This window comes from Eptesicus fuscus, chromosome 6 (genome assembly GCF_027574615.1).
Source record: "Eptesicus fuscus isolate TK198812 chromosome 6, DD_ASM_mEF_20220401, whole genome shotgun sequence".
NCBI lineage: Eukaryota > Metazoa > Chordata > Mammalia > Chiroptera > Vespertilionidae > Eptesicus > Eptesicus fuscus.
The window spans coordinates 5,839,786-5,850,637 of NC_072478.1; the positions used below are offsets into that span (position 1 = coordinate 5,839,786).

The following is a 10,852-nucleotide window of genomic DNA, read 5'->3' on the forward strand; positions in this document are numbered from 1 at the left end:
AATAAAGTATTTTATTAAAAACGACTGTATTGGCAAAGATGTATGGAAATGAACAACATTTTGATTTTCCCAACCAATTTTGAGTACATTATGTTAAACAAGGTACCTCTGTGTGAAAGAATAATAGGTATAATCAATAACAATTGATAAGATTTGGTAAAGCCTTTATGTCATCCTATATAATAAAAGCCTAATATGCTAAGTGTACGGCCGTTCATTCGACCAGTCAGTCACTATGATGCGCACTGACCACCAGGGGGCAGACGCTCCAACTGGTAGGTTAGCTTGCTGCCTGGGTCCAGCTGATCAGGACTGGGCGAGAGAGCTGGACACACCCTGGAGCCCTCTCATGGCCCCTCCCCAGCCGGCCAACCTCCTGGGGTCCCTCCTCGGCTGGCTGGTCCCGTCCCCGCAGGCCAGGCCGAGGGACCCCACCAGTGCATGAATCTATGCACCAGGCCTCTAATATCTTCTATATATATATAAAAGCCTAAGGGACCTTTACGACTGAACGACTGGAACGACCAGTCACTATGATGCGCACAGACCACCAGGGGGCAGATGCTCAACACAGGAGCTGCCTTCTGATGGTCAGTGCACTCGCACAGCGGGAGTGCCGCTCAGACAGAAGCCGGGCTCATGACTGGCGAGCGCAGCTGTGGCGGTGGGAGCCTCTCCTGCCTCCGCAGCAGGGGCAGGGGCAGTGGGGCTGGGATGAACAGCAGCAGAGCTGCGCCCGCCCCAGCTGGGGCTCCTCCCCAGCTGCCTGCCACTTCAGCACTGCTACATCCCCCTGAGCGATCCCGGATTGTGAGAGGGTGCAGGCCAGGCTGAGGGACCCCACCTGTGCACAATTCTGTGCACAGAGCCTCTAGTTTCTTAATAACTGAGAAAAGTGAGTGACTAATGTCTAGATTAATCCATTTATAAGTCAGACAGCTTCTAATCCTGTGTTTCCAATAAAATTAAAGGTGTACTGCCCTGATCGGAGTGGCTCAATGGTTAGTGTTGGCCTGCACATCAGAGAATCACAGGTTTGATTCCCAATCAAGGCAAGTACCTTGGGTTGTAGGTTCGATCCCCACCCCCAGTCGGGCCCGTGTGGGAGGCAACCAATCGTTGTGTCTCTGTCACATCAATGTTTTTTTCTCTCTCTCTCTCTCTCTCTCTCTCTCTCTCTCTCTCTCTTTCTCCCCTTCCATTCTAAAAACCAATGGAAAAAATATACTCACTCTTTGGGTGAGGATTTAAAATAAAAAAAATTAAAGATGTACCTAACCAAATTGTTAGCTAATTAGTAAATTAACTTTTAGAGACATACCACTGACTTTTTTTGTTAATCCTCACCCGAGGATTTTTTCCTTTTCATAAACACACACAAAAAAAGAAATAGAATTGAGAACTGTCATTTTGTCAACAATACTCATCCATGCTTATGTGAACAAATTGAGGAAGGGGTACCCTCATCCATCTCATTAAGGAAGACATTTCTAATTAACTTGTACTTTTTTGCTTAATAATTATTTATAAATATTCATAATACATTGGTTTTGTTGTATACTACTATAATTGAATTATTGAAATATGAAACATTCGTAAAACACAGAACATTCTAAATGCTACAGGTATTCTTCTTTTTTTTAAAAAATATATTTTATTGATTTTTTTACAGAGAGGAAGAGAGAGGGACAGAAAGCTAGAAACATCGATGACAGAGAAACATCGATCAGCTGCCTCTTGCACACCCCCTACTGGGGATGTCCCGCAACCAAGGTACATGCCCTTGACCGGAATCGAACCCGGGACCCTTCAGTCCGCAGGCCGACGCTCTATCCACTGAGCCAAACCGGTTTCGGCTGTATTCTTCTTTTGTATAACTTAACTTTAAAAACAACAAAAGTATGCATACAGGCTTGTGTGACTCAGTTGGTTGGAGCATCATCCCATACACCAAAAGGTTGAGGGTCCAATTCCCGTCAGGGCACATCCCCAGGTTGCTGGTTCCATCCAGGTTGGGGCATGTGAGAGAGGCAACCAATAGCTATTTCTCTCTCTGCCCTTCCCTTTCTTTTCTCTCTCAAATCAATAAAAACATATCCTCAGATGAGGATTAAGAAAAAAGTATACATAGAGCTTTATGATCAAAGTAAGATGAAGTTTTTTGTGTGTTTTTTAAACATGTATTTTAATTTTTCATTTATTTGTTGTTGTTAATCCTCACCCGAGGATATTTTTCCATTGATTTCTTTTTAGAGCGAGTGGGAGGGAGGAGAGACAGAGAGAGAGAAACATCAATGTGAGAGAGACACATCAATTGGTTGCCTCCTGCACGAGCCCCAAACTGGCGCTGGGAATTGAGCCTGCAACCAAGGTTATGTGCCCTTGACCAGAATCAAATCCAGGAACCTTCAATCCATGAGCTAAATAAGTTGTTGTTGTTGTTGTTTTAATATATTTTTATTGATTTCAGAGAGGAAGGAAGAGGGAGAGAGAGAGAGAAAACATCAATGATGAGAGAGAATCATGGATCGGCTGCCTCTTGCACACCCCCCAAGGGGGATCGAGCCCACAACCCAGGTATGTGCCTTCACCAGCAATCTAACCGTGACCTCCTGGTTCATAGGTCGATGCTCAATCACTGAGCCATGTTGGTCGGGCTAAATTGAAGTTTTTAATTTCAATTTTTATACCATTTTTTTGTTTAGAAAAAAACATGCTAGTGTTATTAAATAAGAAGATTGGTAAGCATTCATTATATTAGAATAAAACTGTGTGGGGCAAGTCTAAGAGAAATGCAAGTTCCAGGAGAAAAAAGAATGGTTTAAAATTTCTGTTAAAGAAAAGTGTAAATGATTGATGAAAGTACATTGTTAAGGTATTCAGATTCCACTGGCTACATTTTAAAAAGTGATCTGACCATTTTATTTTTAAATATTAATATTTATAATTCTTTGAAAGTTATACCCCCTGCAACTATAAAAAGCATTCCCCCACTTTTTTGTTAATCCTCCCCAAAGATACTTTTTCAATTGATTTTTATTTTTATTTATTTATTTTTAAAATATATTTTATTGATTTTTTACAGAGAGGAAGAGAGAGGGATAGAGAGTTAGAAACATCGATGAGAGAGAAACATCGGATCAGCTGCCTCTTGCACACCCCCTACTGGGGATGTGCCCGCAACCAAGGTACATGCCCTTGACCGGAATCGAACCTGGGACCCTTGAGTCCATAGGCCGAAGCTCTATCCACTGAGCCAAACCGGTTTCAGCTCAATTGATTTTTAGAGAGAGTGAAAGGGAGGGAGGGAAGGAGGGGAGGAGAAAAACATTGATGAGAGAGAGACATGAATCAGTTGCCTCCCGCATAGGCCGCGACCGCCTGGGACTGACTTGCAACCCAGGTACATGTTCTTGACCGGGAATTGAACCCGAGACCCTTTGGTATGAGGGCTGATGGATGCTCTATCATTGAGCCATACCAGCCATGACACATTTTTCCCTTTTTCTTTTCTCTTTTTAAAATAGTTGATTCATATTAAATACATGTGGCACTTTATAAAGCTCTGTTTTATATAAATTTCTTATTTCATATATTTCATTTAAAATTGAATTATGGTGGTTTAGTATACAATTGAACAACACCATAATTTTTGATAAGCTTAAAAACATAAGATGAAAAGCTTTAGATGTCAGCATAAAAATGTGTCAGGGGATTCACAATGTTTCAAAATTATTTAATCCAAAAAATATAATTATTTAGTCCAAATACCCAAAATCAAATATATGGCTTTTCATGATTTGACTCCAATCTTTTCACCTTTATCTTCTAGCCTCTGGCACTTTAAGCCCCAAATTCAAAGAACTATTCACTGTCATAATTTTGTGCTTTTGTTTAGTTTCCCAACAGGATCAAAGTCCTATTATATACCCCTTGATAAGAGCTTAGATCCCCATGCATAGTAACATATTAAAGGTTTGGAAATGTCCTAATAAAGGAAGCTGCTTAAATTTGTTTATCCCAGTGTCTCCTAAATTGGCTCAATTTCAGAACTCTTTTAACATAGCTCATGAAATTAGTCTTCCATGGAATACCCTTTGGAAAATATTAAGACCCATTTTAATACCATTATTTAATTGATTTCAGAGAGGAAGGGAGAGTGAGTGAGAGAGAGAAACATCAATGATGACAGAGAGTCATTGTTTGGGGATGGAGTCCACAACCTGGGCATGTGCCCTGACCGGGAATCGAACTGTGACCTCCTGGTTCATAGGTCAACGCTCAATCACTGAGCCACGCTGGCCGGGCTGGACCCATTTTAAAAGCCAAATCTTTAAAGCTTCCAAAGTTTCAAAGAGGCATTCCATACCTGATATTCCCACAGGCTTTGACACCCTCAACATGGCTTTGCAATGCCTCCCTTACTACTACCTACTTCCCATCAGGCTGCTGACATGGTTCCTGTACCACCATAATTGCTGGTTCCAGCAGGAGCTCAATAGTGGTCGAATAAATGAGCAATGGAAAGCTGGAAGTGCAGGAAACAAGTAGGCAATTACCAGGTTTCTACTTTGGATGACTGTGCTCGAGAAAATACTCCAAAGGAATGAGATTGGCAGGAAAAAGGGAGAGCCTATTTTGGACATGTGGAATATCAAAGTGGAAATGTCCAGTAGACAGCTGGAAGTATGGATCTGAACCTTGGAAAAGAATTCTGGAGAATCTTATTATTACAGATGATAGGTGAAGCCATAAAAGAGTCAATGACATTACCTAGGAAAAGAAGACTGAGTGAAAAAAGTAGAGAATGTAATTGCATAGGGAACATTAATATTTAAAAAGTGTGCAGAGAAAGTTTATCAAGCCAAAAAACTTGGAATTCCCCTCAACTTTTCCCCGTTCTCTAACCACCATCCAATCCATTTAGTCCATTACCAAGCTCTGGCATCTCTGCCTTCAGGAGGTCCAGAATCCATTTCCTCTTCATCCTCACTACTACCACTAGCCCCAGCCAACACTTCTGTAAAAGCGTAACTGCATCCACTCTTGCCCACACCAACTTCACTGAGCACCAGAATGACCTTTCAAAACTAAATCAGATCGTATCATGTGTCTGCTTAAATCTTGCTATTGCTCTCCCTGCACTTGATCTGATTCGTGCTTACCCACCTCTCACACTGGATGCCTACTGGCCACAATGACCTCCTTTCTGTTCTTCATGAAAGCTCAGTCCCTGCCTCAAAGACTGTTGGTAATTCTAACTGGAATGTTCTGAGACTTTCAACTGACTGATAACCTCCTGTCATTCAGGCCCAAATTAAGACAAAGCATGAAGCCCTGGTCAGTGTGGCTCGGTTGGGAACCATCCCTAGGACCAAGAGGTCAGGGTTCAATTTCTGGTTAGGGCACATGTGGGTTGCGGGTTTGATCCCCAGTGGGGGAGCGTACTATGTGTCTGGTGTGTATAAGAGGCAGTTGATCAGTGTTTCTCTCTCATATAAATGTTTTTCTCTCTCCCTTCCTCTCTCTCTAAAATCAATGAAAATATGTCCCCAGGTGAGGATTAAAAAAAAAAGATAAAGCATCTTATCAAAAGCTGCTACTGAAAATCACTCAGTATCACACTACTGTAATGTTTCTTAGCATTTATTACAACTAAAATTTAATTTTAAAATTACTGATCTCTTTCTTCATGTGAGCGGTTTTAATTTGTCCTGTTCACTGCTATATTTCTAGTGCCTAAAATATGCTCTGGCCCACAGTAGACACTCAAATATTTGTTGCATGAATTAATAAAGGGAGCAGGAAGGAGACTGAGAAAAAAAAAACAGTCAAAAAGCTGGAAAGAAAATCAGAAGAGGGTAGAAGTTTAGAGAAAAGTTTTAAGAAGAAGTAAAAAAGAATGATGACTAAGAAGCCACTAAATATGGCAATTCCATCTTTGGTGTTTTTTAAGGGGATAATTTCGGGAAAGTAGAAGAGGTAGAAGACAGATCACAGTAGACTAATGAATAAGTGGGAAGTTCAGTGGAAAGGGCAAAGGGAAGGAAGAAGATGGAACACTATTTTGAGGGTGAGAAAAGACAAAAGAAAGAATATTTGTTTGTGCTTTCAAGCTGAAGGGGAGGATGTAGTGGGAAAGGGGATACTGATGATAAAAAAGGAAAAAGGTTGTTAGGATGAGGTCCCAGTATTACAGGGAGAGATGGGTTCCTAAAGCTACATTAGTCATCTTTTCTCTAAAACTATCCCAATGATTACAGTGCAATGTCTGTTATATGACCAGCTATCTCTACTTCCTGGAAATAATTTGTTATTTGCATAATTCTTACATAATTTTAATCTATAAAATCATTATTAAAAATCTGCAAATCTTGCCCAGCCAGTGTGGCTTAGTGGTTGAGCATCAACCTATGAAGCAGGAGGTCGTGGTTTGATTTCCAGTCACGGCACATGCCCAGGTTGCAGGCTTGATCCCTATTAGGGGATGTGCAGGAGGCAGCCGATCAATGATTCTCTCTCATCATAGATGTCTCTATCTCTCTCTCTCCCTCTCCCTACCTCTCTAAAATCAGTAAAAACATAGTTTTTTAAAAAGAGAGTAACAACAGATAAAGGGACGAGGCATAAACACAGGCGTCCTCAAACTACGGCCCGCGGGCCACATGCAGGTGTTTTTGCCGTTTTGTTTTTTTACTTCAAAATAAGATATGTGCAGTGTGCATAGGAATTTGTTCATAGTTTTTTTTTTAACTACAGTCCGGCCCTCCAACGGTCTGAGGGACAGTGAACTGGCCCCCTGTTTAAAAAGTTTGAGGACCCCTGCATAAGCCCTTAGAGCATTTTATTAAATTAAACTGTTCAAGCTATTGTAAGACTATTTTCATTACAGAATGAATATTTATATAAAGTGGGTGGGTAATTCTCTATAATCTAACATTCCTAACAAAAAGAAGTCAACCTTAAGTGTCATTAGAAAACTACTATTTGGTTTTGAAAGAGCACACACAGCATAAAGAAAACCTAGCAAGGTCATTCCTTTGACAACTAAAGTCTGAAGCACTGTTTCTGACCCATCTTTAACAGTTTGCAGACAGTGGTTAAGACTGTGTGGTGGGATATCTTAAGAGAAGGAAAAACCTGAAGATGAACTCTATTAGTAAGTTTGATCAGCTGTACAAATAGTTCTCGGATGGTAACTGGAGCAATGAAACTGCTAACAGTGCTATAGTACAACTGGAAAAAAAGTAATATTCTTTATGTAAGGAATATTAATTACATTAGATACACTTTTCAATTGTCAAAAATAACAATAACTAACAGGCACCTTCTCTCTTCTAAGCCCAAATCCTACCCAAGCAAGGATTTTCTTCCCCTCTGAACTGAAGGAGCCACTAACACAGAAAATGCCAGTTTTCTTAGTGACATTAATCTTCCCATTCCTACGATCCCATTCCCACCCATTTCAAGGCTGAAGAGCTTACCTAGACTCACTTGGAGACGGAAGTGAAAAGGGGCCCCTTCTACTAGACAGACAACGGAGAGCACTTCCACTCTAAAGTTGAAATTCACGAAATCCAGGCCCAAGATTTAATGTGATGAGACATCAACATAGCATGGCACATCTGATCAGTCTCTGACACCCAAAGAAATAACTGACAAGCCAGATTCAAGTTCTAACACACTTAGAATTAACTTATCGTCAAACAACATACCGAATTTCTCTCCAGTAATTCAGGACTGAAAATATCATGTAGGGTCTAAACTCTCACTCTCTTTAAACACATTGAATCACCACCAATATAATTTCTAGGTGGTGCTCAAGGCAACTTTTTGCATGTAAACTAAGATTTTATGAGCTTTCATTACGCACCTAAATTGGCATGACCATCCGCTACTGTTAAAGTCTTTCCTTAAAACAGGAGTTGTTAGTAAAGGCATCATGAAGTTAAGCCATTTTGCCTTTTGAGGGTAGCATAAAGGAGAATAAATTACTACCAAGTTTAATATCAATCATTCAATAAACACATGCTGAGAGCCGAAGATGTGTAAGGAACTCTGAGCCAAACACCTTCCTGCCTCCCAGGGCTTACAGTCTAGTTGGAAAGACATGGCCAAAGCAGTATGTGACTATGTGCTAAAAACAAACAGCATAGACAGTAAGTTTCCTAAATGTTTGGACAAAGGTGATGCTGATTCCTGTGGGCTAGTGTGGTCAGAAACTAGCTTTCAAGAAGAGGAAGATGGTCCTGGCTCGTTGGTTTGAGCTTGTCGGATGGATACCTCAAGGTTGCAGGCTCAATCCTAGTCAGGACACATAAAAGAATCAACCAATGAATGCCTAACTAAAAGGAACTCTCTCCCTTCCTTCCTCTCTCTCTCAAATCAACAAAATAAAATAAAATAAAAATAAGTTTTAAAAAAGAAGAGGAAGATGAGCTAGATCTGAAGGATGGCAGGGTTCTGAAAGGTTGGGAAAGAGGAAAGGACACTCCTGGAGGATAATAAGCTAAACATATCTGCAGTTTACAGATGAGAAAAGTGAGAACCAGAAGACTTGACTAGTCGATAAGCAATAATCAATTAAATGTCCAGCAGGCCAGACTAATGTGGGAGAGAATACAGAAAATAATTCAAACAGAGAATAGGACGGGGGGGGGGGGGGTAGGGAGGGGGGCAGACACAGCATTTAGAGAGGAAGAGACCAAATGCTTGATGACTAGAGATGGGCACTGAAACAGCCCAGGTGGAAGATAGCAAAGGCATGAATTTAAAAATGACACAGAACAAATTAGATTGCTAACTTTTGTTTTAAACTTTAAATTACCAAGAAAACGAAACAACTTTGTTCTTCCCCTTTTTTTAGTAAACGTTTTTATGTATTTATTTATTTTTAGGGAAAGAGAAGCATCGGTTTGACGTGAGAGAGATGGATCGGTTGCCTCCCGGAGGCGCCCAGACCTGGGATCGAACCCGAAACCTAGGTTTGTGCCCGGATTGGGAATCGAACCAGCGACCTTCCAGTGCACACCGGAGGACGCTCAACCAGCTGAGCCACACCAGCCAGGGCAATTACCTCACTTTTATAAATCAGCTTCAGGAAAGAAAACCTCTAGCCAACAAATCCCCCGAAAAGCTACTGAGAACCCAAAGGGCATACTAATTCATCAACAAACTATCACCAGAAATTTTAAACAGGCTTATCAATGAAAACGGAAATTGTCCACAACATTGCTGGATTCACAAGTACACAAATTTCAGGGGTGCCTAAACATGGAATATTTTTACTAAGATTTCCAAAGATTTTTGGGTGTTTCCATTCAGAACAGTTTGATCAACTGAAGGCTGACTGACATTTCCATATGTAAACCGTGAACCTGCAAAGAGCAAAGACCCAATAAACATGTGCAGAATAAATGAAGCCACAATCACAGGCCACTCTAAGGCCAGTGGGTTTAAAGAAACTTCCCAGGTCTGGGAGGAAAACCTTTCAGCTGCGGTTCACCGGCCTTCCCAGCCGGAGCCTTCCCAAGGTCTTGACGGTCCTGTTTTCCCAAACCAACGCCACCGTGCCCTTTGCTGCAGGTGACAGCCGCTCGGTTCCCCGCCAGGTCCCCGGTCCCGAGCGAGGCCCGAGGAGCATCTCCGCGGAAGGGGCCGCTCCCCGCGCCCTACTCACCGCGACGGGGCGGCCGTGCTCGGGGCCGTCGGCGGCGTCCAGGCGCGGGGCCGGGGCCGGCGGCGGGGCGGGCGGCTGCCGGTGCTTGCCGGCGCGCTTGGCCTTGGCCTGGATACAGCGCTGGTGCAGGGCGAAGGTGTGCTGGCGCTCCAGCTCCAGGCGCTCGGGCGACACGGCCTCGTAACGAGCCTCGCAGGTGCTGTGGTGCCGCCGGCACAGCTCGATGCGTCGGCGGAGGCGCTCCATGACCGCACTGTGCCGCGGCAGCGCGAACTCCGCCATGGGGCAGGTGGGCAGCACCATGGGCCGAGGGCGGTGCGGGCCGGGCCCGGGGCGGGCGTCTCTGGCGGCTGGAACTGCGGGCTCCGCTCCCCGCCGGCGGGCCGCCGCTTCACGGCCGCGCCATGGCCCCGCGAGCTGCGAAGGCGGCGGCGGGTCTTCCTGCGGCTCCGCTCGGCCCGACGCCGGCCGGCGCTCGCTGCCCACCTCAGGCCTCGGCCTGGCCCCGCCGCCCCGAGCCCATTGTTTTCCGCGCCGCCGTAGCCGCCATCTTAAAATTGTTTTCAGGGCTCTCGGAAGAGGGCGGGACCCCGGCAGGCGACCTTGGCGTCACGGCTGAGGAGCAGGGACTGCGACCAATCAGAATAGGGCGAGCGGGCCGCCCGAGGGGCGGGGGCAAGCAGCCGGAGGCGCAGCGGGGCTCCCGTGCGGAGTTTAAAGGAACTCTCGTCGGGGGCGGGCCTCAGTGCTGGGGCCCCGGCCGTGTGACGGACGGGAGCCGCACTGAGCACCGCCCCCGCGGGCAGGCCCTTCCGGGTCCGCGGCGGAGAGCCCGGCAGTAGGCGCGGTGCCCCTGGCCAGAGCCAGACGCCGCCGGCCCCGACGCTTTTCACCATGTTCTTCTCTGGCAGCCTCTCTGAAGTTGGCTCAGATAAACTGAAAAGCAGCCACGTTTTTTCAATACCAGCTGTTTTCTCCGACCTCATTGCTTACATCCAGCCTTTTAATTGGTCGAAATTTCACAAGTGAGCTGGAAAAGGTTTCCTCTCACGCCATTCTGACTCATTGGGCCCGTCAATGACCACTTTTATATAAAAATTTGAGTAAGTTTCAACTTGTTACTACTTATCCCAAAAAAGCCCAGCACACATAAGGAAGAGGGTGTGGGGAGTC

The 10,852-nt window shown here is 44.3% G+C and overlaps 1 protein-coding gene across 1 annotated transcript in view; it reads right to left on the bottom strand.

Annotated features, from left to right (window-relative positions):
- The window catches only part of MAML1 (mastermind like transcriptional coactivator 1), a 65,924-nt gene extending 55,666 nt beyond the window's left edge, over positions 1-10,258 (bottom strand). The window contains exon 1 of the mRNA XM_008158694.3: positions 9,680-10,258. Within this exon, the coding sequence (XP_008156916.3) occupies positions 9,680-9,982 (303 nt within the window). The 5' untranslated portion in view covers positions 9,983-10,258. The remainder of the gene's footprint in view (positions 1-9,679) is intronic.
- Positions 10,259-10,852: the final 594 nt, after the last annotated feature.